This window comes from Chionomys nivalis, chromosome 3, assembly GCF_950005125.1.
Source record: "Chionomys nivalis chromosome 3, mChiNiv1.1, whole genome shotgun sequence".
NCBI lineage: Eukaryota > Metazoa > Chordata > Mammalia > Rodentia > Cricetidae > Chionomys > Chionomys nivalis.
Genome location: NC_080088.1, coordinates 114077645 through 114105412, shown reverse-complemented (window position 1 = coordinate 114105412; position 27768 = coordinate 114077645). Strand labels below are relative to the sequence as shown.

Sequence of the window (27768 nt, the reverse complement as noted above, 5' to 3'; positions counted from 1 at the left end):
AGGTAGAAATTAAACAATTTAGGGTTTAAAAAAAAGCCTCATGGCTCCCTATTGGCTCCATCATGGCTCACAATCTACCTCCCACTGGGGCTCCTGATTGCTAGGCTTTCCCAGAGTCCCTCAATAGCTAGTATTACCCAGCTGGGCTGCAAGACAGTAGCAGCTCCCCTACAGGATGAGAGAAATCAAATGACTAATGCAGCACCACCCTTCCCGGCTTTGCCATTCCTCCATAGGGAAAGACAGGGTCCTAGTCTGATAAATTTGTATTTTACTGGAAAGTCTTCAAGTCTCCAGAATACTCCCTGTTCCTCTTCCAAGATACAGAGTCCCTTGTGTATGTATTCCATTACAGAGTCACTGAGCAGTGTAACTAACCCTTTCCCTCGGAGCTCAGAAGTCCTGAAGCCAAACATAGGTCACATTCAAACAGTAACTCTTGTTAAATCAAAATGAGGCCATGAATTAGAAAACAATGAAGTGTCTATGGAAGGGCTCATAGGTGTAGAAAGGAGCAGCAGGTTGCGTTCCTGCCCGGCTCCCAACTGTCTGGCTAGCTTATGCCCCGAAATAACAACACACAAATTGTATTCTTTTAAACACTGCCTGCCCCATTATATCTAACTCTCACATCTCGACTAACCCATTTCTAATAATCTGTGTAGCACCACGAGGCAATAGCTTACTGGGAAGGATTCTAGCCTACATCTATCTTGGGCCGTCGCTTCATCGTGTCTGACCCAGAGAGGAGAGGCATGATGATTGTCTCATTTATCTCTTCCTCCCAGCATTCTGTTCTGTCAACTCCACCCACCTAAGGGCTGGCCTATCAAATGGGCCAAGGCAGTTTCTTTATTAACCAATGACCTTCCTCCATCACATAGGCAAGAAAGAGATGATGGAAATGATGTAATCATAATACACAAAATTATTCTAAAGATTATTCATAAAAAGGCTTTATGATAATGTGCTCCAGAGACTAGGGATTTATATTAGAGAGCACAAAATATTAGTCACACATTTTATCGCAGGCTATATATCTTAAATATGTAAAATAACAGTTCTTTTAGGCAGGGCCAAATCATTTTATTCAGTTCTACTTTGGTCAAACTAGTGTAACTATTGTAATTTGGTTTCATGATAATTCTGTTCTTTATCCAGATTCTTGACTCCTTGCAAGAAATGGCTAGTCAGCACACTTAATAATCATCTAAAATTGATTACCTCACTACTTATTTCTAATGTGAGCTATGGTCTAAGGGGGGAAACTTTCATACTCCTTCTTGCCCATCCCTTTCTGTGCTGGGACTATACCTGCTTTACAGTTTGCCAGTGAACTCAATTTTTACAAGGGTCCCTCTTCATTTGCAAGTTCACAATAAAATCCAGAGAAGTTGGAGGACACTCATTTACTCATCTATTTTCCTTCTCATTGAGCAGATAAGGCCCAGTCTTGAAACAGTTGCAGGACTAGTTTTCTGGGCAGCAGGAGCAGGATTAGGTGTTCAAAGCAATTCTCAGCTGCATAGTGTGAGATAAGCCTAGATTAGAGAAGACAAATAGATAATCAACAACATTTGAGAAAAATGGAAAGAAATTCTTAATGACCTGGAAACAATAGGAAATAGAAACAAATAGATTAGAACAGTGATGCATTTAAAGTAAATAAAATTTAAAAAGTGAAAATAGCAATTATTTTTTTTAAAAAACATAAATATAATTTAAAAAACCACATAGTTGAAAAAGAGAAAAACATTCCTTGGTAGAGAGACTGACATTAAAAAGGTATTACTTCACCATGCCCCTAAGTGCAATGTCAGTTCCTGAGACCTGTGACCTGAAGCACACAGCTATAGCTAATGGATATAATCATGACAGGCAGGATTGAACATATAAGCATAGGAGAGTTCCCTTGTTAGAAATTCAATATTTATTGACTCAAACTAACCTTCCTGAATTGTACACCCAAAATCTATCCTGCCTTCATTCACATGACATAATTAATACATGTTGGGAAATTACAAAATCACTGATCCTGTCACAATCAGGCTCTATTTCATAATGGTGACTAGCAGCTATTTGCCTACCTATAGTGTATGCAATAAACTATACCTCCTATTCTGGTCTGAAGGTGGAAGCCATGTTCCACATACAAATCTTTTCCCTGTTACTGAAATGGACAGTTGACTACATGACTCAAAATTTTAATTTTAGAGCTCAGTGGTGGTTGAGTTCTTTAATCTAAGAATTTAGATAATTTAATCACAAGTACAAGGTCATTGCTCTGGAGAGCAATGGCGTGGGATCAAGGCTACCTGATCCAACATAAAAAGTTTGTCTCAGAAACACTTTTTCTATAATGCTGGAGGTACTGTAGGACTAGAAGTCCAAACATCAGGGAGGAGTTGCTCCAGACACCACTCACATAACCACAATTGATGCAAAAAGCAAGAGGATTTTTATTCTGTTATGACAGGGCCCTTCAGGTTTGGGATATGAAGGACTTCCAATAGCTGTTACAGTCCATTTTTTAAAGCAAAAAAGTCACAGACACAAGGGGGGGGGGGACATGTAGGTTGTTTTCCAACTTATTGAATTGGCTTATTCAAAGGGTTACTAGCAGTGATTGGTCTATTCCAGGGCAGGAGAATGGCTGCATGATTGGGTAGATAAGGGAAGCATCTGTGGGCCATCCTGACCTTGGTCCAGTGACTAAATCAATACATCAAAATAGAAACTACAATGCGGTGATCTGTACTATCAGTCTTCAGTGAACACAGTAAATAATTTATTTCCATCAAGGCTATGATGAAAAATAAATAAAACATTACTTTTTTCTTGAAGCTGAAGACAACTGTGATGTCTAAAGTCTTAAAAACCTCATTTTCAGGAATAGAGTTTTCTTCTGTGTGAGTTCCTCCCTATTTCCTGACTTTGAATTGAAACAAATAGGCTTTAAAATATTTAGAGCACTAGAAACATGGCTGGGTAGTAAAGAAATGTTCACTTCCAGGACCAAGGTCTGATTTTTGACAACCTCTTGTAATTTTTGCTATAAAATCCTAGGATATAATATTATCAGAAACCAGCATGTACATTCACATACCCACAGAAAAACACACTGAAACCATATAATCACAATTAAAACAACTCTTTAAACATTTTCACTCATGAAAGTTTTTCTCTTACAAGAATTCATTCCTATAATTCAAGTGTTAAGGCACCTAATGGCTTACAGAGTTTTTCTGCATCATGAAGCAATCAGGTAGGCTTGAAGTCTGAAAAATCAAGCCTAAGTTGATGGAATCATTTGGGAAGACTTATGAAATGCTGTCCTGCTGAAGGAAATAAGTCACTGGGAGTAAGCTTTTCTAGTTTACACTCTCTGCTTCATGCTGTAGGTTAAGGATTTGAGTTCTTAGCTTCCTGTTTTAGCTGTCAAGTTAGACACTCGTAGCCATGATTCTTTTTTTTTTTTTTTTTTTGAGAAAGTGTTTCTCTGTAGCTTTGAAGTCTGTCCTAGGACTAGCTCTTGTAGACCAGGCTGGCCTCAAACTCACGGAGACCCACCTGCCTCTGCCTCCTGAGTGTGGGATTAAAAGTATTTACCACCACTGCCCTACTGTGGTGTCACTCACTTTCATGGCAATCCTGTATCCCACTGGAACCAAAGGCCAAATTAATTTTTATAAGTTGACCTAGACATTATATCACGACAACAGAAAAGGAATTAATACAAATCAATAAAGTTTTACCCCTGAATCAGGGATTCCATTTAATTGAATAGAAATATAAATCTAAAAGGGTTACATTATTGTTTAAATTCATAGTGCAAGAGTTACAGCCCTGGAGGGAAGGTTATCCTGACTGTCAGAAGTCAGGCTGTACCTACAACTATGAAAGGAAGGTAGTCTGGATATCTACAGCTATGTGGAGAAAGATACCCAGATTTGATGTGGAACTCCCGTTTTGTAATTACCATTAATGCATAAAAAACTACCTTGGCCTGTTGATAGGGCCGAACTTAAGTAAGCAGTGAAAACTGAACTGAATGCTAGGAGGAAGCACGGCAGAGGAAGAGAGATGCCATGGAGCCACCGGAAACAGATGTTGGGATTTTTACCCAGAAAGTCACTGCCACATGGCCATACATATATTAAAAGAAATGGGTTAAATTAATATGTAAGAGTTAGCCAATAAGAAGCCAGAGTAGTGATTTAATTAATACAGTATTTGTGTGGTTATTTTATATCTAAGCAAGCTGGGTGGCTGGGAACCAAACAAGCAACCTCCCTACAACATTGATTGTCAAGTCAGGTTATACCTACAATTCGGAAAGGAAGGTATCCTGTGATGTCAGATTCCCCTCTTTATGCTGTGAACATGTTTTATTGCCATTGGTTAATAAAGAAGTTGCTTTGGCCTACAACAGGGCAGAATATAGTCAGGCTGGAAGAGATATATGGAGAGAGTAGGTGGAGTAAAAGCGATGCAACTAAGTTGTTGAAGCAGAAAGATGCCAGAACAGAACCTTACTGATAAGCCACCCACTTTGTGGTGAGATTAACAGAAATGGGTTAACTTAAGATGTAAGAATTAGTTAATAAGAATCTTGACCTAACAAGACAAACAGTGTTGTAATTAATATATTTTCTGTGTGACTATTTGGGTCTAGATGGCTACGGAAACTGCCTGAGCAGGCTCCAACTAAAATCCTGGATATCTACAGCTGATAGGAAAGCTACCCTGACTGTTATAGTCAGGCTATACTTGAAACTGTGGAGAAAAGGTATCCTGAATACTTATAGCTCTGAAGAGAAAGGTACCCTCATTGTCATGTCAGGACATACTTACAGCTGCGAAGGGAAAGTATACTGGACACCTACAGCTATAAGGAGAAAGGAATCCTGACTGTTGAGAAGTCTGGCAATAACTGAAGCTGTGGAGGGAAGGTAGCCTGATACCTAGGGCTCTGAAGAAAAAGGTACCCTGATTGTTAGAAGTCAGGCAATACCTACAGTTGTGAAGGGAAAGTGTACTGGATACCTACAACTATGAGGTGAATAAGGTATCCTTGTGGAGGCCCAAAACCATGAGCCTATTTCTACCTCATCTGAAGGTCAGAGTTTGAGGCTGCTCAAAATTGTTAACAGGTGTGGCTACACACTCTGACCTAAGGTCTGGTTGTTGTGTGTTTTGTTCTTTAAGAGAGCCCATACAGGTAAATCCATTCCCCCTTGAGCAAAGGTGAAAGAATTCAAACATACTTCTGCTACTTCTTTTGAATTAAGAGATTTGACCTAGGGAATGACTGCCTTTAGGATACTTGGTCTAGGGAGGGTTCACTGCCTGAATAACAGAATGTTCTTCTCAATAATTAAGGACTTGGTGGCTCAAAGTATTGAAGCAAGTAACTGTTCTAGTTGTCTTTTGCATTATGTTAAAGCAGTCTTTTGTTCTTCCCCCTGTTGTATTGGGGTATAAAAGTATATGAAAAATTGGGCTAGAGAGATGGCTCAGTGATTAAGAGCACTGCCTGCTAGTCTAAAGGTCCTGAGTTCAATTCTCAGCAACCACATGGTGGCTTACAACCATCTGTAATGAGATCTGATGCCTTTTTCTGACCTGTAGGAATGCATGTGGGCAGAATACTGTACACAATAAATAAATCTTTTAAAAAACCTATATGAAAAATTAAATAAGGCAGATTTACAGTCTTTATTTGAACTCCCTCCCGGTACTATCCTATGCTTCTGTTTTATTATTTTCACTTGTGTCTTCATTCTCTTTACTTATTTTCTAAACCCCATGCCCCTACCCTGATAAGTGGTACACTTGGTCCCTGACATATACTGACTCTTGGGAAGTCCGGCTACATCCGAGGCTGTGTTCTAGTGGGAGATGTTCTTCCTAAAGGATGTAGCAATGCTGCTCCTCTTCAAAAGAGAGCCTCACGGTTGGGCCCTGCTTCGTTCTGCTAAGACAGCTTCAAAGCAGAGAAATTCATTGCTGTTCTGCTCCACTTCCCTAAGGGGGTTTCCTAACAGAGGTGTCCAATGCTTCTCTGTTCCAGCTGACTAGGGAGTTTCCTAAAAGAGATGTCAATTTTTTCCTCATCTTCAGCCCAATTACTTCTCTGCTTCACTGGAGTTGAAGGGAAACTGTTGCAGAAATGTTGCAATCTCTGATGAAGCATTGCTACTTCTGCTCTGCTCCTTTATGGGGGTTTGCCAGCAGAGGTGACCAAAGTTTCTCTGTTCCAATCAACTACAAAGTTTCTGATCACTCCAGTGAAAGGTCTTCACCCAAAACTCATTCAAGAAATTTATTTGGAAGGGAAGAATCCAGGAGAGGGACTGCCTCTGTCAGGGCAGAAATAGGCAGATGCCAACTGAACATGTACAGAACTTATATAGGAACTCTTAGGAGCTAAGTTTTCCCAGGGAGATTCTCAGGGTGGGAATTGTTTAGATGTCAATCCCTGATCTTGAACAATGCAGAGATTGGCTGGATTTCATGCTCAGGTGTTGGTAGATCTGGAGCTTAGGGATTAGCTAGTTTTATGCTCAGGTGGTCAAGGGTAGAATATTTTTGGCTCTTGTTTCAGGGCCAAAGTGTGTTCTTTCACTGGCCCCTTATAACCTTTTGAGTCCAGTTTCAGGGTCAGGTGTTTCTTTCATTGACTCTGGATTCAGGAACAAAGTGTGTTTCTTTGTCTTGGTTTTAGATTCAGGATGTATTACTTTGGCTCCAAAATTATATATTTCACTGGCTCTGGTTTCAGGGTCAGGATGTGTTTCTTTGGCTGGCCCATTTACCCTACACATAGGGCTTCATAAATTCATTTAACCATGAGTTTATAAGTAAAAGCAGTATAAAAAAGACATCATAATGCTTGAAGATTGTTAACACTGTCAAATTTATTTCTCCAGAACAAAGAGTCTTGTGTTGTAGGCAGAAGATTCTTGTTCATTGCTGGCTGCCCAGACCAGAAAAAAATCACACAGAAACTATATTAATTAACACTGCTTGGCCTATTAGCTCAGAATTCTTGTTACTACCCCATTCCTATTATTTTGTATTTTATCACAAGACTTTTGATTTACTAGTAAGGTTCCAGGGCATCTGTCTCCTTCAGCAGATACATGGAGTCTGACTCCACTTTCTTTTCTCCTCTATCTCTGCTTGGAATTCTGGCCTTGCTCTATTCTGCCCTGCCCACAGGCTCAAAGCAGCTTCTTTATTAAACAATGTTAACAAAATACATTCACAACATACAGAAGGGAAACCTTCCATGTCTATTGTAATATACAAAGATTTTAACATATTGTTGCACACAAAGTTTTACTCCAATATAAAGTACAAAAGTTTAGCACACTGAATACATTTATAGGTTTTCTCTGCAGTATTCATACATGCAAATGCTTTACTACACGGATAACATTCACAGAGTTTATCTCCAGTGTATGATCCTTTATGCATTTGAAGAATACTATGAAGTGCAAAGGCTTTACCACACTCATTACATTCATAGGATTTCTCTCCAGCATGTGTTAGTTCATGTCTTCGAAGATGACTATGATAAACAAAACCTTTACCACACTAATTAATTACATACGTAATGTTTCTCTCCAATATGGGTTCTTTTATGTTTTCAGAGATTACTATACATACAAAGGCTTTTCCACATTGATTTTATTCATAGGGTTTCTCTCCAGTATGTGTTCTTTCACATGTTTGGAGACTACTGTGACATACAAAGGCTTTACCAAACCTATTACATTAATAGGGTTTTAATTCCAGTATGGCTGCTTTCATGACTTTGTAGATGAATGTGCTGTGCAAAGCCTTCACCACACTGATTACATTCATAGGGTTTCTCTCCAGTATGGGTTGTTTTATGCTTTCGGAGAGTACTGTGATATGCAAAAGCTTTACCACACTGATTACATTCATAGGGTTTCTCTCCGGTATGGGTTCTTTTATGTCTTTGGAGACTACTTTGATCAGCAAAGGCTTTACCACACTGATTACATTCATACGGTTTCTCTCCAATATGGCTTCTTTTATGACTTTGTAGATGACAGTACTGTGCAAAGGCTTTACCACACTGATTACATTCAAAGGGTTTCTCCCCAGTATGGGTTCTTTTATGTTTTTGGAGACTACTTGGATATGCAAAGGCTTTACCACACTGATTACATTCATAGGGTTTCTCTCCAGTATGGGTTCTTTCATGAGTTTGAAGGTGGCCTTGCCGTGCAAAAGCTTTACCACACCGATTACATTTATAGGGTTTCTCACCAGTATGGGTTTTTTCATGTGTTTGGAGACTACTGTGACATACAAAGGCTTTACCACACTGATTACATTCATAGGGCTTCTCTCCAGTATGGGTTCTTTCATGCATTCGGAGATAACTGTTACACACAAAGGCTTTACCACACTGATGACATTCATAGGGTTTCTCTCCAGTATGGGTTCTTTCATGACTTTGTAGATGAATGTGCTGTGCAAAGGCTTTACCACACTGATTACATTCATAGGGTTTCTCTCCAGTATGGGTTCTTTTATGCTTTCGGAGAGTACTGAGACATGCAAAGGCTTTACCACACTGATTACATTCATAGGGTTTCTCTCCAGTATGGGTTCTTTCATGAGTTTGAAGATGGCCTTGCCGTGCGAAGGCTTTACCACACTGATTACATTCATAGGGTTTCTCTCCAGTATGGGTTCGTTCATGATTTTGAAGATAAATGTGCCGTGCGAAGGCTTTACCACACTGATTACATTCATAGGGTTTCTCTCCAGTATGGGTTCTTTCGTGCATTTGGAGATTACTCTGACACACAAAGGCTTTACCACACTGATTACATTCATAGGGCTTATCTCCAGTATGTAATCTTTTATGTTTTTGAAGAATACTGGGAAACGCAAAGGCTTTACCACACTGATTACATTCATAGGGCTTCTCTCCAGTATGTGTTCTTTTATGCATTTGAAAAGTACTGGGAAGTGCAAAGGCTTTACCACACTGATTACATTCATATGGCTTCTTTCCAGTATGTGTTCTTTTATGCATTTGAAGAGTACGGTGACGTGCATAGGTTTTAGAACATTGATTACATTCATAGGGTTTCTCTCCAGTGTATGATCTTTTATGCATTTGAAGATGACTGTGATGTGAAAAGGCTTTACCACACTCATTTTCTTCATAGGGTTTCAATCTAGTGTGTGTTTTTTCATGCCTGTGAAGATGACATGCAAAGGGTTTAACACATTGAGTATATACAGATGTTTTCTTTCTAGTTTGACTTTTTTCATGCCTTCAATAATAATGGTACATGTGAAAGCATTGCTACATTTAATACATTGTTGATTATTATTATCTGTATAAATTAATTTTACAATTTAGTCCTATTTTAAAGAGGAATTATATGTTAAGGTTTTACTGCCATGTTTATAATCTTGTTTTTCCCCTTCATTAAGGCTTGCTTCTCATCTCTGAGGATAACTGATAACAGCCTTTATGACATGGTTCACATTTCCAGAATCTTTTTTTCTGTATGAGAATTTTCATGTATTTGAAGAGAACTGAAAAAACTCAGAGCTTTACTACTCTTATTGCATTCACAATGTTTCCTATACTGTGAGTGAAATTACATTTGCTAAGTGTACTAGGACAAACAGAAGTTTTTACACAGTCCTAGTACTCATGGTGCTTTTCTGAAATGTGAGCTTGTTGATATATTAACAATGAGACTAGAAAACCATGACTTGTATGCCTGTACATCAAATTCAACAAGTATACTCAACATGGGGACTGCTACATATCTTCTATTTGTTCTGAGAGAGAGGTATGTTATATTTCTTCACATCCCTATGATGTGGCTTGTATCCAGAGGAACATATGATATACTTAGTAAAGGAAGAATAACAAATATAAGACTTCTACACTGAGTTCACAGTTTGACTTTCTGTCCTCATAGACTTGTGGTATATGGATTAAGGCCTCTCCACAATAGCTGCCCCTTGATTTGTGACTCTAACTGCCCTCTCACTAAACACAATCAGAAGTATATGTGTTAAACTACCTTTTCTATGGATTATTAGTGTAATAAAGAGATTTACAGATATACTTATCACCTTTTCAACATGTATATCTTTTATAATATGAAATAAGTACATTGACAATTTTACAGAATAGCTCTCATTGTATTATGATTTAAATGGAAATATAGGTTAAGGCATCATTTCCTTGACTTCTTTCTTAAAAGAATGACTTGCAAATGCAGTTCACCTATCTGAAATTAAGGTATATGATTTTGTGAGAATTTAATAACCATAAATACAGTTTTTATTTACATTGTTGCTTTGGTTTAAAACATATAGGATACATTACAAATTCTTCAGAGGTACATTTGTATCAGTTTATACGTGAAAATTACCTTTCATGTCTTCTAGAGCTTTGACAATGTTCTTCAATATTATGGTCTTCCCAAATGTATCCTAAAATATAGTGCCAGAAAAATATATGTTATATATTTAAAATTATAAAAAATTTAGTTACCATTTGAAGCAAACCTTAAAACCATGCCTGATTTCTTTACCCATTCTTCTTTTTCAATCATATTCAAAAGAGCATCATTAACCAATGAACACTTGTCCCCTTATTTGAAACATGAAAGATAATTCAGTCTTACCTATAGTAGTGAGGTTTATGTAGGTCTCCACCATCACATCTTTGTAGAGACTCTTCTGGGAAGGATTCAGCAAAGTCCATTCTTCCCAAGTGAAGTCAACATGCACGTCATCATAGGTCACTGCATTCTAAAATATCCCATACATGTGTACAACAGAAAGCATGAATTGACAACAATATATATACTTCTTTGACAGTATAGTCATATAATTCTGGTGCTCCCTATACTTATTCCATGACATAGACATCATAATTTAATCAACAAGTCACTTTAGAAGCAAACTGAATAGGAGGTTCACCTCTGTCATTTCTAAACCCTTTGAATCTGATATCACCTTGCAAGAGAAATGCCTACTATCCAACAATGAAAGATACATAAACAGATCAACAGTACAGAGTATAGATAAGAGAAATTGTATGAATGATTAATTTCTAACTACAGGAAAGAAAAATAAGATGAAAAAGCTGAATGCATTGAATCATGCCTCTAATCCTTGTACTCAGAAGGCAGAGGCATGTATATCTATCTGCCTCTGAGTTGAATATCAGCCTAGTCCATGCACTCACTTCTACAGCAGCCAGAAATACATGTTAATTACCTGTTTCACATGCAAAAATATCAATCAAACATGATAGTTAGAAATAACTCATAGGTTTTTGCTGAAGTTTCCACAAACAGTTATGCATTCATTTCAACTCTTTATTCATCTACCAGAAATCTGAAGTGCCCCAATTTAAACTGCAACATAAATAAGATTTGACTAAAAGGCACTGTGTGTTTAAAAAGTTACAAATGGACCAACGAAAACAATAGCAATTAATATGCTGATTACAAATAATCAACACAGAGCAGGAAAGATGGCTCAACAGTAAAGAGTCCTCCTGGTCTTGTGTACCAATGACTTACATGGGGGATCATAACTATGAATTATTCCAAGTTCAAGGTTTCTACCATCTTTTGATCAATGTAAGGACCAGGTTCTCACATGGTGCATATCCATGCATACAGGTAAAATACTCTTTTTAAAATAAAAATTCAATACAAACCAAACAGGCAGGAAGGTTATGCACCTGCAATCCAATGACTCAGAAGGCACAGGTAGTTTTAATGTCATGAATACATGCCATCCTGGGAAACATAATGATACCCTCTGAAAAATTTTAAAGTTCAAGATATGGGTGAAGCTCAGTACAACAGCATATGCTTGATATGAACAAACCCATGATACAACAATATAAAAACAAAAAAGCCAGGAATGCTGGCCAACCTTTAATCCCAGCACTTGGGAGTCAGAGTCTGAGGTTCTCTGAGTTTGAAGTCAGCCTGGTATATAGAACTACTTTAAGGAAAGCTAGGGCTACAGAGACAAACCTTGTCTTCAAAAACAAACAAACAAAAATATAAACAGTAGACTACCAAACTACCTTAGCAACAAATAGCAGATAATTCTACTATTTCTTATTTGATTTAGTGATAGAGTTTATGATGGTGGGGAAGTTATGACATCAAAAGAAAAGCTGACTGACTAGTTTCAAGCACAACACAGTAGCCACAAAGAACAGAAAATGGGTTGAGGCTATAGAAACTCATATTGTGGGATTCCCTTCTGGATGCTGTGATTATCATTGGTTAATAAAGAAACTGCTTTTGGGCCTACAGCAGAGCTATAGGAAATTCTTAGGTGGATTGGGAAAACTAAACTGAATGCTGGCTGGGAGGAAGAAGGCAGAGTCAGAGAAGTCATGTAGCCCTGCAGGAGACAGATGCTGAGAACTTTCCCTCATAGGCCACAGCCACATAGCAATACACAGATTAATAGAAATTGATTAAATTAATATGTAAGAGTTAGTCAATAAGAAGCTAGAGCTAATGGGCTAAGAGGTGATTTAATTAATACAGTTTCTGTGTGGTTATTTTCAGGCTGAGCAGCTGGGAACTAACAAGCAGATTCCCACAACAAACTGGTGCCCACGTGGCCAACTAAAATCCACTTAAAATCTTAGAGAGTTTGGAAAGGAATTTTAGACACTAAAAAAATGAAGTTTAGCCACATTTCTTTCTCCAAATAGGCTTTGCTTACTGGTGCCATGCTTTGGCACCTTTAAGAGAGGTTTTCCTGATTTAGAGGTAGCAGAAAAAAGGCTGCACCATTTTGAAATGCCGGCTTTCGAGGCTGTGCTGCCAGTGCGAACTCTGACTCTTTCTGGAGGACCAGTTATGGGGTCTGTGAGAAGATTGCTAATGGCAACTTAGACCCCCTGTGTGCCTGTAAATGGGGCAATGTACATGGCTCTCGGAGGCAGCAAATATGTCTCTGCCATGTTGGACTGTGTGAATCAAGCAGGCAGGCCATATTTGCTCTACCAATGACCCCAGCTTAAGTTCATAAGAAGTGCTTAGCATTTTAAGATGCACTCCTGAACAGTAAAGGATTACAGATATACAATAAGACAGATTCATACATAAAAGACCTCTAAATGAGACACAGTGTGTTTAAAAAATGTACATAGAACTGGGAGAGAAAAGAAAAATAATATAGAGAGTTATAAAAAGAAGTAAATGGTTTATAAAAAATGAAATAAAGTCTTTAAAGAGACAGTACAGACAGTCATAAATTAAAGGAGTAAAGATAATAAAATATCGAAAAGTAATAGAATAAAAACAAATAAGCCACGTAAAGATGTACTATATACAGAGTGTCTGGATTATGTCTATTATTGTGTTTTCTTTGCATTTTTTGACTGTAAAGGAGCTAAGAAATCAACATATATGCTTTAAAAGTATCATATCTTCAGAATTTGGGTATAAGGATTTGTTGCTTTGGAAAAGAGGTTCTTTTTTAGTTTCCACAGAGGATGAGAACCTGTGGTATGCTTCCAGACTAATGTGGCTTGATGACTCAAGGCCATCCTAAAGGTCACTGTGAATGTCCCCAAAAATTACTTCATCAAATAAAAATCAGGAAGCAGTTTGGAGAGAACTATACCCATATTCCCAAATACTGTTCATGAATGTTTATTTACATTTAAAGGGGGATATGCTATAGAGATTTACATTGGTATGGATCTTGGTTTGTTGATACAAATTTAAGGTCAATTGCATTTTAGGTATTTCTCCTCTTGATTAAGGTATTGTATTTGTGCAACTCATTTAAAAATGTATGCATAATTAAATTATATGTAAATAGAGAGTCATCTATAATAGTAATAGTCAAGTTTGTATTCACGTTAGTTAGATTTTCTAGATGTACAGAGTTGTATTTCGGATAAATAGCGATTTTTCAAATCTTCCAGAATATGGCATTTAAAATGTTTTAAGAGCTTAAGACTTTTCAGGACAATGAAACACATCTGCTCCTGGTGGCACCAATCTACTTTGAGAGGATGATGGATATCAAAGAGGCTCCTTATGGAGTTTGTTAGCCATTTGGACAAGAAACTGCTCTTGCCTGGACTGTTTGATGAACTAGACATGCAGGACCCACAGAGAAATGACTGCTGAACTTGCCTAAAGGTGAGATGATTCTTCGGGGTTCCTGATTCATGAAAGAGTCTGCCAGACATTCTGCAGGGCACAGAAGACAGCAACTGATGGACTTTTACATTGCAAGGCAGAACAGGTCTTCAAATTTCCTGCTTTATGGAAAAGTCTGCCATATATTATGGGTCTGTGGGCTGAGGACTGGATGTCCCAACAACACACAAGAACTTTGGGTGACTGTCTGGGCAATGAGATGTCTCTGTCATTTCTAGAGTTTTGGAAGTTACTTACAATATACTTCCTGATTACTTAGGTAATAGTATATCCTTCTGGAGTCTTTGATGGAGTTGAAGAATTTATAGTTATAGTTTTCTCTAGTTATGATAAAAGATAAAGTAGATATAAATATTGTAACTGTAATTCTTGCACCATACCTGTTTTGTTATTTGTAATTTTACTATGTTAAAATTGAAACCTTCCTTTCCATTTAAAGAGAAAAGGGAAGGTGATGTGTGATTCCCCTCTGTATGCTGTGATTATCATTGTCTAATAAAAAAAACTGCTTTGGGCCTATAGCAGAGCTAAGGGCAGAACTTAGGTAGGTGGGGGAAAACTAAACTGAATGCTGTGAGGAAGAAGGCTGAGACAGAGAGAGGTTAGGTAGCCCCTCCAGAGACAGATGCCAGGAACTTTACCCGGTAAGCCACAGCCATGTAGTGATACACAGATTAATAGAAATGGGTTAAATTAAAATGTAAGACTTAGCCAATATTCAATCCTAATACATGAACTGGCTTTGTGGGAGCCTAGCCTGTTTAGATGCTCACCTTCCTGGACCTAGATAGAAGTGGGAGGACCTTGGACTTCCCGCAGGGCAGGAAATTTGGACTGCTCTTCAGTACCTAGAGGGAGGGGGAGAGGAGTGGGGAGAGGGGGAGGGGGTGGGGGAGGTGTGGGAGGAGGGGAGGGAAATGGGAAACGGGGAGGAGGCGGAAATTTTAATTTAAAAAGAATAAAATAAAGAAAAAAAAGAGTTAGCCAATAAGAAGCTAGAGCTAATGGGACAAGCCATGATTTAATTAATACAGTTTCTGTGTGATTATTTCGGGACTGAGAAGCTAGGAACAAACAAGTACCCCTTCTTACTATATGATATCACATCCCAATGAGAAATTTCATTCAGAAAAACTCCTCCTACTAATGGTTTCACAAGCAATCAAATGAAAGTTTCCAAGAAGAGGCATATGTTAAAATACATCTTCCTATCTGGGAAGTTTTTCATTCAATCAATTACATCCTGACCTGGGTCACTATATGCTCATGGTCAACCATGAAGAAAATTAATTTAGTCACTTCAATGATACTCGTAGTCTGCAATAGGCCCTACACTGTTCAAATGTTCAAAGTCTCTTCTGATGTTCAAGACAATCACTTGACAGTGATTTATTGACAGAGGTTTCTGTCCTGCCTAGTTCCATAGTCATTCGGTCCCAAAGAAACACACAGATGTCTACATTAATTATAAACTGGTTGGCCTATTAGCTCAGGCTTCTTATTAACTAATTCTTACATCTTAGATTAGTACATAATTCTTGTCTGTGTTAGCCACATGGCTTGGTACCTTTTATCAGTGAGGCATTCTCCTCTTTGTTTCCTCTGTGTCTGGGTGACAACTGCAGACTGAACCTTTCCTCTTTCCAGAATTCTCCTGGACTGGTCACCCCACCTATCCTTCCTGCCTGGTTACTGGTCAATCAGCATTTTATTAAACCAATACAAGTGACAAATCTTTACAAGGTACAAGACTACTGTCCCACAGCAAGTAACATCTTGTAAAAATCAGAAAACAAGTTACATCTTTCCAACATACGATGGTACAGAATACCATTCACACTACAAAGTAGAGAAATGGAGACATAGTGAGGGAAGATCGAACCAAGCAAGACTGAAGCATAGCAGGACAAACATCAAATCCTGTAGCTCTGTCTCAGATGCACAGGGCTTCAGTTTCAAAGGGCAAAGATGGCCCTATCCCTGCATCTTCTCATACATCTCTCTCTTTAGTTACTTCCACTCCCTATATTCAGTTAGTTCTCCATAAAAGGTGTCTTTTAGTTTAAAAATCTCAATATTTTGTGGTATCAAAATGCAACCTAGGCTGTATCAAAATACAACTCTTGTTGTTGTGGAATATTATTGTAAGATGTGTTATATTTATTTATGTTGTGAAACAACTGTTTCAATGATGCAAATATGTGTTGCATTCTTTTATGTTGCATTTGTTTAATTCTGTGAAGCTCTGATACTGGGCTGGTCTAAAATACCTGCTCGGGGGGCTGGAAAGATGGCTCAGAGGTTAAGAGCCCTGGCTGCTCTTCCAGAGGCCCTGAGTTCAATTCCCAGCAACCACATGGTGGCTCACAGCCATCTGTAATGAGATCTGGTGCCCTCTTCTGGCCTGAGGGCACACATGCAGACAGAACACTGTAAAATACCTGCTCGGCCTAATGAACAGTCAATAGCTTGGTAGGAAGGAATAAGACGGGCTGGCAGGCAGAGAGAATAAATGGGAGGAGAAATCTTGGAGGGAAAAAGGAAGGATGACCAAGAAAAGAAGAGGAAGGCATGGGCCAGCCACTCAGCTAAACAGCAAGCCATAGAGTAAGAAGTAAAAAAATGTATACAGAGAAAGATAAAAGCCCAGAGATAAAAGGTAGATATGACAATTAGTTAAGAAAAGTTGACTAGAAATAAGACAACCTCAAACCAGGAATTTATAAGAAATTAAAAAGCCCCAGTGTATGTCATTTTTTGAGAGCTGGGTAGAGGCCCGCAAAGACTAAAAACAACAACAACAACAATAGGTTTCATCCTCACAGCTTCATGAAATGAACTCTCACAATCTCGTCGCTGGGTTTCTGACTCTGCCAAACATGGATGCCAGTAACAGTGCTGAGTTGTAATCACAAACTAAGAACCCATTACCTTGAATTGTGATTCTTTCTTGTTTCCAGGACCAGTACATGATGAGTGATCCTGAAAAGTTTAACTTCTTAGTTGACAGACACTAACACACTTGGATCACGTGTAGCAGATTTTGTAAGAAGTTGCTTGCTAGGACTAGGAATCACTTTGCTTACTCATTACATAAATAGAAGGTTTATGTGGATAGAGTCTTACTCTTGGAGCACCTTGCTAGACTTCCATTCCATGGCAAGGGCCTTCTCTATAATAGTAAGAAACTCCTTGAAAATCCCTACTTGTTTCAGTAATCAGCTGCCACCAGAAACTATCTTTTCATTTTCATTTATTTCAGCCCCAAATGTTTTCTCTTTACTGCAGACCTAAATGAATCATCAGGAATAACCTTCCTACTGATCTAATATTTCATTTAAGGAATTAGCCCATCATTTTTAAATTGTGCTTTACTAAATTTCCAGGTCACAGGCAGAAAAAGAAAGATTTTGGAGCAAAAAAAATCACACAAATGACCTCTAACTTAATCTGTTATGGAGTCTATCATTTCCAACTGAAATCTTAAATCTCAATCTCTACTTTCTGACATTCCTCTTAACATTTCCATCTTCCTGGTCCTACAAGAACAGCCAATTTAGTTCTGTGTACTACTTTCTATGTATTTTGCCACCTAAAGTCTAGATATCTTCTATACTCTTTCAAAAGACATCATTTCAGGTTCTACCTAGCATCAATGTTACTTTTGGTTTTCCATTTTTTTGTTCTAACTTATATTTATGTTTTTCTGATTAAATCCTCTAACCAAAAGCAGCTTAGACAATGAGTGGGACTGATGGAATCCCATGCAGAGATCCCTACCCAAACATTAGCTTGAGCTCTAGGAATCTTGTAGAAGGAGGGTGTGAGTATTGTAGCATTCAATGGTTGAAGAAACCAGGAGAACATGGCCCACACAAGCAACCAAGTAGGGCATATAGTGGCTCAAAGAAACTGATGTAGCAATCACAGAGTCTTCATGGCTGCATACATGCTATGGTTGTTTAGTTTGGGATGTTTGTGAAATCTCCTAACTGTAGGAGTCATGGTGTATCTGACTTTTTTGTCTGTTCTTAGGATCCTTTTCCTTCTATTGCATTACATTGCCTAGCCTTGAAGAGTTTGTGCCTAGTCCTATTGCACCTTGGTATGACTTATTTGGTTGATATACCTGGGAGGTCTGCTCTTTTTTGAAGGGAAAAAGAAGCGGTGAATCTGGGACAATGGGGATTTGGTGGGGGAGGGACTGGAATGAGTAAAGGAGGAATTCAATCAGGATATATAGTATGAGATAAGAATAGATACTAGAAATATATTTAGTCTAAGTTCAATGATCCTTATACTCTGTAGCAGCCCAAACATCGCAAATGTCCAAAGTCTCTTCTGACACTTAAGACAATCTCCTGACTGTCACATGTTGTAAAAAAAATAAATATTTACAACATATAATGGCACAGGACATATTCCCATTCATAAAAATTAGGAATATGACTGTGTTACAGCTCCCAACTTAGGCAGACTCATGTGTATGTCACACCAGTCAGAAGAACAGATAGGCAGACCACAAGCCCATAAAATTTCCACACTCCCTACATTCCCACAGACACAATCCTCTAGCAACCCTACAGCTGCTATGCCCCAAAACCATGTACCCACCCCTATATCAGATGCATAGCCTCTGCTCAAGTGCAGACCACATCAGCCAAAAAAACAGGTAGGAAAACTGAGGTGAAGACTCTCTGCTGGACCAGAACCTATGCCAGTCATCAGAAATTCACACAGGTTTCTTGTCTATGTACCTCCTTCATTCTTTTAATAATCCCACAACACTATCCCCAATCCCACTTCCCTCCTTTTGTCTGTGTTGTAGCCTAAAACTTGGGTGGAGACCCACACACTATCTGCAAGAAGTCTATGTAGGCCACCTTCCAACTGACCTTCCTCATTCTCTCAGTCCCCCTCAACACTATCCCCAAGTTCCCTACCCTCTCCCAAGCATGGGTAGACACTCCCTCCTGGAGCAAAGGCCACACCATCTGTAAGATTTCCAGGTCTAACTTGGGATGAGAGCCCCTGTTCAGGCCACATAAAGCAGAAAACTAGAGAGCAAAGAGAAACCAAGGAACAAAACACCCATGCAACAAAGACAAACTGAGAAATTGGTACCTAGACCCACAAATACGTCAAACCCAGATACCTGGACACCAGCAGAAAAACACAATCAACAACAGCAAGAGCAATAAGTCACTACCAGATTCCAGGCATCCTACTACTGCAAGCCCTGAACATTCTAACACAGTTGAAGCACAATTAAATTAAAACCAACTTTATGGAGATAACAGAAGTCCTTAAAGAGGAAGTAAGTGAATCCCTTAAAGAAAGCAGAAAAAGGACAAATGAAGTATTGGAGAAAATTAATTAATCCCTTAAAGAAAGCCAAAACATAAACAAAGATACAGTTGGCAGAAATGAATGAATCTGTTCACGACCTTAAAATAGAAATAGGAGCCATTAAAAAAGTGAACTGAAGAAATTATAAAAATGAAAATCTAAATAATCAAATGAGACCTACAGAGGCATGCTTCACCAAAAGAATACAAAACATCAAACAGAATTTCAGACTTTAAAAGCACGATAAAAGAAATAGATATATTGATCAAAAAAATGGTAAACCTAAAATTTCCTGAAATATAACATCCAGAAAATTTGAAACACTAGGAAAAGACCAATCCTAAGAATAACAGGAAATGGAGAAGAAACTCACCCCAAAGGCATAGAAATTTCAAAAAAATTCATTGACAAAATCTTTCCTAACTAAAATGACACAGGAGAATGCAGGCCACAGAATCAACTAAGTAGGGCTCATAGGAGCTCACAGAGATCAAAATAGTAATCATGGAGCCTGCAGGAGTTTGCATGAGGTCCTCTGCATACATGTTACCATTGTGTAGCTTGGTGTTTCTGTGCAACTCCTGACAGTGGGAGTGGGGTGTCTCTGAATCTTTTGCCTGCTCTTGGAAGCCTTTTCCTCCTACTAGGTTGATTCATGCAGTCTTTGATATGTGCCTATCATATCAATTTGCTATGTATGGCTTTATTGATATCTCTGGGATATCTGCTCTATTCTGAAGGGAAATGAAGATTGAGTGGATCTGGTGGAGAAGGGCATAGTAGAGAGGACTGAAAGGAATGGAGGGAGGGGAAACTGCAGTTGGGATAGATTATAGGAAAAGTGATGCATGATGTCCTTCTGTACAAGTGTTGCTTTTATTGGTTACTGAATAAAGCTGCTTTGGTCTATGGCAAGGCAGAAGATAGCCAGGCTGGAAGAGAAATAGAGAGAGAGTAGGCAGAGTCTAAGAGATGCCATGTAGCTGCCAAAGCAGAAAGACACCCCAGAACCTTATCAGTAGGCTAATGCCTCATGGTGATAGAGAGATTAATAGACATGGGTTAAGATGAAAGAGCTAGTTAATAAGAAGCCTGAGCTAATAGGCCAAACAACTTGTTTCACTCTAATTGCCTTATAAGTCACAAGCACTTTTGAAAGTCAGTTTATTGCTATTTTTTGCATATGTTTATGCAAGAGTGAGAATGTCTTCCATATGTATATAAGTAACAGAAAAAAGAGGGATTCAGAGGCCCTGAATCTGAAATGATAGAGTTATGAGCCTCACAACTTGAGTGTAGGTATCTGAACTCAGGTCACCTGCAAAATGAATACGTGCTGAGCCACCTGTCAACATCCATAATACCTTTTATCCAATAAACCAAAAGTCTCTCATAGATTAACAACAAGAGCAATAAAACCTAAATAAATAAAGAAGTAAATAAATGATCATTGGAAACATGATGCATCAATGTTAAGATGATGTGTATGTTAAATTTGCACATAAATAAATACAGAACAATGACAATTCCCAACAATTTATAACAGAAAAGCTGATTACAAAACTACATTCTTATTGAAAGCACACAGAGTAATCAATGGGGTTATGAAAAAATAGTACACAGATTGACATAATATGACTTCTTTCTGGATGGTGGTGGTGGCACACACCTTTAATCCTAGCACTAGGAGGCAGAGACAGGAGGATCTCTGTGGGTCTGAAGCCAGCTGGTCTACAGAGCGAGTTCCAGGACATGCTCCAAAGCTACAGAGAAACTCTATCTTGGGGGAAAAATTACCGCAAAGTTCATCAATCAAGAATGTGTATGATATTTGGGAAAGAATAAAGAGAATGGAGAGAAAAAGCCAAGAACCAAGGCAGAAAATAGAGTCGGCTATTAATCAAAAGACCAAACGAAACTTATTCAGGAAATGTGTGATCTTGACCAATGTTATCCAGATACCTATGATTCTATGTGTATAGAAATTAAAGACTTCACAATTTTCACAAAATTAACTCAAAGTGACCCTTAAACTGTTGGTTTCTGACCCTCCAGAACTAGTATTTCTTCCAGAGAGACCCCATGCTCTAGATCCCTCTCTGCAAAGAGATGATCTACTGCTATGTGTAGATGGAGCGGCGGGCTGCATTCCCACCTGACTCCTGCACGGCTAGCTTTATACCCGAAATAACAACACACAAATTGTATTCTTTTAAACACTGCCTGGTCCATTAGTTTCAGCCTCTTTTTGGCTAACTCTCATATCTTGATTAACCCATTTCTGTTAATGTGTGTAGCACCATGAAGTGGTGGCTTACCGGGAAGATCCTAACCTGCATCCATCTTGGAGAGGAGGACTATGGTGTCTGCCTCACTGCCTTCTTCCGCCCAGCATTCAGCTCTGTTTGTTCCGCCTACCTAATTTTTTGTCCTATCAAAGGGCCAAGGCAGTTTCTTTATTAACCAATGAAAGTAACACATAGACAGATGACCCTCCTCCATCAGCTATGGCTCTGCAGCCCCTTAGACCTCCTCATGCTTTCAGGTGAACCCAGCCCCACTGGTGCCCAATCCCAAAACAACATAGAATAATTTCTACTTCCTGTCACATGGATTATAGCACAAGATATAGATTCTGCTCATTCTACCTGCCCAACACCATACACACTTAACAAACCTCTGCACCTTAGAAACTCCCTTTGTCCCCTGGAACTAAACATCAATGAATCACACCATTGCAGCTGGTGGTAGCAGAAAGTTAGAAACATTTTAATCATGCATTGCTAAATCAACATCACTGTAGTTCTAAAAGCTTTTAAACTCCTTGAAACATAAGACAAACTTGAAAGTAAACTGCAATATTCAGAACTTCTAGAAACCAGATTATCAGTTTTCAAATCTGTCTTCCAATTGTAGATCAAAAGCATGACTCTGTGTGTACACTGGACAGTGAGATAACAAGCATAATATCCTACCATGCCAGGGCTGCAGAGTCTCCCTCTCCCCAGGAAATCCACACACTGGGAGGCTCAGAGGACAAGGAACACTGCCCAAATCATAGAGCAACAGAACCAGAGCCTGGCTCATGGTCCATCCAAATCCCAGCAGAAATGACAGATCAACAGACCTTCTCTGAACACCCTACACTCACTATGGCACAGCTTGTGAACTTCCTTACAACTCATTACAACAAAAGTAGAGAAGAATCCTGGGAAGAACCTGTGAGCTACCTGCCACTATTATTTCTGCTTGCTAAGATTTCCAGAGTCCCTCATTGGCTAAGGCCACCCTGCTGGGCCTCAGAATATTATCATCTCCCCTAATGGGTGTTCAGATATCAAATGACTCAGACAGCATAGTACTTCCTGCTCTGCCCTCCCAGCCCAGCAGACAAGGCCTTAGTCCAGAAAGTTTGTATTTTAGTACACATTCATCCACTTTTCTAAAGCATACAGTTATCCTCATCCAAAGCACAGGGTCCTTTGTTTGCACATTCCATTACACACTCAATGTGCAGTGCAGCCAACCCATCGCATCATACCTGGGAAATCCTGCGGCCAAACACAGGTCACATTCACAACTGTTGTTAAAGACAAATGGACCATGAATTAGAAGATAATAAAGGTCATGGTAAGGCTTGGGGACAGGAAAGAGAATGTGGATATGATATAGTTATAATCTCAAAAAATTATTTTGAAAAGTTGAAACAGGATTTATGGTCATGTGCTTCATGAACAAGGGATTTATATTAGAGTACATCAAAGATTTCTTAAACCTTTTATCTCAGGATATATATCTAAAACCAGTAAAATAACATTCCTGTTAGGCAGCAGGGCCACATTTTACTCAGAGCTATTTTCGTTGAACTATTGTAACTATAGCAATTTGGTTTCAAGATAAGTTTAGTTCTTTATCCAGATTCTTGATTGCCGGGTCTGTGGACATGAAGAAATGACCATCAGGACATTGGTGGAGCACCTAAAATTGATTACCTGGTTCTGCATTGCTAATCTCAACTACTGTTGATGTAGGAATGTTCTCAGCCACTGTCCTGTCTCTCCCTTTCTGCACTGTGAATCTACCAGCTTCAAGCCTGACCTATGTACTCACCCTCTTCATCTATGTACACTGAAAGTCTGAGACACTGGAGGTCACTCATTAGCTGCTTTATTTTTCCTTCCCACTGACCAGTCAAGGCTCAGTCCTGAAGAAGTTGAAGGACTTTCTACCTAGCACTGGGCAGCAGAGACAGGAATAGGTTTTCAAAGTAATTCTCAATTACATAGTGTGAGGCAACAATATTACAAGCTCATAGTCTCCCCCACTCTCAAAAAAGCTCAGAGGCCAAGGGCCACTACACAGGTCACCACAAAGAACAATAGAACCTGTCTGGTTCATGGTTCATCCCTGTCCAAGCAGCTCTGACAGCTCAGCTAACCTGCTCTTCCTGGTCTGAGGACAGTCACTCCTACATTCACCACGACATGGCTTCTGGTTCTCCTTACAGCTCTGTACAGCAGAACAAGAGAATCCTGGAAAGAACCTGTAAACTACCTCTGGTGCTCCTAATTGCCAACCAGAGTCCCTCTGGGACCACCCAACTGGGCTTCAAGACATTAGCAGTTACCCTACTGGGTAAGCAGAGATTGAATGTCTCAGAAAGCAAACATCCTCCAGGTTTGTCCTTACACACTATAGTCAGACAAGACTCTAATGTGGGAAATTTGTAGTTTAATAAAATCTCCCATTTTCCCAGAGCACTTCCTGTTCCTCCTCTAAGGCAATGGGTCCTGTGTGTGGTCTGTGGACCCATGAAATGGCCAGACAGGACATTTATGGAGCATCTAAAATTGATCACCTCACTACTCACAGCTAATGTCAACTACCGTCACAGCAGGAAAGCTTTTACCCTCCTTCTTGCCCATCCTTTGTCTGTTGTGACTACATTGGCTTTACAGTTGGTCAGTAACTCCATTCTTACACGGGCCCCACTTCACTCTTAAATTCACAATGAAATCTACAGAAATTGGAGGATACTCATTCACTGATCACACAGACCAGTCAAGGTCCAGCCTGGTAGGACTTGCAGGACTGTCTTTCCAGCACTAGGTAGCAGAGGCAGGATTGGGTGTTCACAGCAATTCTCAGTTACACAGTAGGATGCAAACCTGAGCTACAGAAGACATTAATCTAAACCAGTTGTTCTCAATCTTCCTAGTGCTGTGCCTCCTTAATACAGTTACTCATGATGTAGCGATCTCCCCACCTATAAAATTATTTTCATGCTACTTAATAACTATATTTTTGCTACTGTTATGAATTATAATCTAAATATTCATACTTTCTAATGATCTTAGGCCAGTGCTGTGATAGGTTCATTTGATCCCCCAAAGGAGTCATGGTCCACCAGGTTGAGAATCACAGCTATAAACTGCTATAAATAAATAGATGAATAAATAAACAGCACTTAAAAAATGAATGGAATTCAAAACTGGGAAACATTGGAAAATAGAAACAGATTATAGCAGTCATGCCTTGGAGAAAATTAAATCTAAGAAATGATAACCAATAATTGACTTATTTTTAATATTTATTTATTTTATTATGTATACAATACTCTGTCTGTGTGTCTGCCTGCAGGCCAGAAGAGGACATCAGATTTCATTACAGATGGTTGTGAGCCACCATGTGGTTGCTGGGAATTGAACTCAGGACCTCTGGAAGAGCAGGCAATGCTCTTAACCCCTGAGCCATCTCTCCAGCCCCAATAATTGACTTCTTAAAATGATAAAAAATAACTGAATACTCAGTTATACTGACTTTGAAACAGAGTAGGCACTTCCCTGGTAGGGAGAATGCTATTAATAATTTGTGCCATGTAAAATGTTAGCTGCTGAGTGCTGTAAGCTGACACATGGAGTTACAGCCAATGGCCTGTGTTGCAAACATCTGAGCTGACTGCACTGTGTCAACCAGGATTGGACATATCTGCATGGGAGAGTTTACTAATTAGAAACTAAATACTTAGGAGTTCAAGCTCTGCTCCCTAAACTGTACACCCATCAATGTCTTCATTCACAAGGAGGGAATTAATGTATGATGGGAAATTACACAGTCATTCATTGTGCCCCTTCTTTGTAATGGACACCCCTGCAGCCCACAGCCTTAAACTTCAGTCTAAGATCTACCTATTGTCCAGTGTGTTTACCCCCTCCAATGTACACAGTACACGGTTCCTACTTTTCTGGTCTGAAGGGAGAAGCCATGCTCCACATGCAAATCCTTTTATTGTTACTGCAATGGACAGTCCCAGTGTATGACTCAACTGGCAATTTTAGAGCTCGGTGGTGCAGCATACTTGTAATCTTTAGCCAGGAGGATAGCAAGGGCAATGCCCTGTGGACCTACAGACAGGATTCAAGTCCACCTCAATCAGCACAGGGGACACGGAGTCACAATTGCTTTCCTAAGAGCTGAAAAATCCATCTATTCTAGAATTGTTATATTCTCCTGGCACACAAGGTTGTGACACCTTAAAGGCCCCGAGCAGCAGGTCAGAGGCCTTTGATGGGAAGTGGGTCTTCTGGCTGGTTGTAAATCATGGTTGTCTCATTTGTTATAGGAATGTACCTTAATGGCTGATTAATCCTGCTGAACAAACATTTGCATCTCATGATACTAATTTCTAACAGGGATGGTGTGCATGCTATCTTTGGAAATTTGGGATGCAGCCCTCCTTCACTTAAATTCCACTTTGTGTGACTTTATGTCTCCTAAGTACCGATAAATCCTTATACCATTAATTCTATTATCAACTATACTCGTCTACACCACAGTTTAGTAGCGGAGCGCTACTCTACACAGGAGAAACCGTTTACAAGCTGCAGGAAATTAACTACAGACGGATCCCAAACCTAAATGTTAATTAAAAGTGCAGAACTTCTGAAGACCCAGGAGACACCAGGAGTCTCCGCGTTTGGCGAATGTGGTCCTCTCTCTCCACATGCGACGATATAAACACGACAGACACCACCATCTGCGGCTCCCGACGCTCTGCTCTGTGCAGACACAGCCCGGGCAGTGAAGGGATTCAGAGGCTGCTAGGAGAGGGCTGCAAGGTTAGGACTACTGAGGCAGGAAGACGCTAAACTCTCTGTCTGTCCGCTGGCTCCCATGCGGCCACCACACCGGGCAGGATCCTTAGCGGCCACTCCACCTTGTTTAGGGACAGCGGCCCCTCCCTCGCCAAGCCCAGCCACTCCTCCCATCTGTGTACGGCAACCCCTAACTCACCATGGTGCAGCTGCTGAGCTGACAGGCTCTCCGCCCACAACAGAGCCCAAGTCGCAGTCGTGAGGGAGCTGAACCAGAACGGAAGTCCGGCCCCCGGAAGAACCCCCCATCTGACTGGAGAGTCATTTGGAGGCTCTGATTGGCTGGTGAGATCTGAGTGACGGGACCAGGTGAGCAGAAGGGACTCAGCACCGTGGTCAAGCACTGGCTTCTAATCTAAAGACAGACCTGTCCCAGATTGGCTGAAAATTTATGCCAAATTCAACAGCAAGTCTCTTGCTAATGTAAATCAATGGGTTCAGTTTTAAAAGGAAGCATACAATTTCAGAAAATTAACTAACATTAAACTAAAGAACCTCGCGTTAAAAAAAGAAAATGAACTGGTTGTTGGAGGCACAAGCCTAAAATCCCAAAACTCCACAAAGAAGGCAAGCAGGTCTCTGTGTGTTCAAGACCAGACAGTTAGCAATGCTACACAGAGAAACCCTGTCTCGAGAAAAAAAAAATCAAGCAAATATTTGAGAAGCTGCTTTTGAACTTCTGCTGGTTAGTATTTATTGATCTGACATATGTGGGTGGTGGGGAAGGGATTTCTAAAAGAAATGGTCTGTGCCCTGAAGAGGCTGCAGGATCTGAGAATGAATTCCAATGGCTGCCAGCAGCAGTGAACTGGGGTGTGGCTTCAGGTCCCTGGAGGAGGAGGGTAGCAAGCATTGACCTTGGCAATAGGCCTCAGTCAAGTGTTAATGTCAGGGCCTGAAGTTCCTCAAAAGGGGATGAATGGAGACCCTTGCTTACCTAAATGCCTGACTTTGGGGAAAGGACTTGTGGGAAGCAGCCAGCACTTGGAACTAAGGCTTCTTGTCTTACTCTTACCTGCGGACTTGTT

At 39.6% G+C, this 27768-nt stretch overlaps 1 protein-coding gene across 3 annotated transcripts; it reads right to left on the bottom strand.

Moving 5' to 3' along the window:
* Positions 1 to 866: 866 nt before the first annotated feature.
* Positions 867 to 26946, bottom strand: Znf268 (zinc finger protein 268). Of its 3 annotated transcripts, none has more exons than XM_057765822.1 (5): positions 26880 to 26946; positions 15011 to 15085; positions 10704 to 10830; positions 10449 to 10509; positions 867 to 1541 (listed from the first exon to the last, which is right to left on the bottom strand). In XM_057765822.1, exons 1-5 carry the CDS (start codon positions 26880 to 26882, stop codon positions 1430 to 1432), a joined length of 378 nt encoding a protein of 125 aa, XP_057621805.1. In that variant the 5' UTR covers positions 26883 to 26946; the 3' UTR covers positions 867 to 1429. The 3 variants fall into 3 exon arrangements, with proteins under 3 accessions (XP_057621805.1, XP_057621804.1, XP_057621806.1); XM_057765821.1 differs by lacking the exon at positions 867 to 1541 and adding an exon at positions 7405 to 9248; XM_057765823.1 differs by lacking the exon at positions 867 to 1541 and adding an exon at positions 9424 to 10304.
* Between the last annotated feature and the right edge of the window lie 822 nt (positions 26947 to 27768).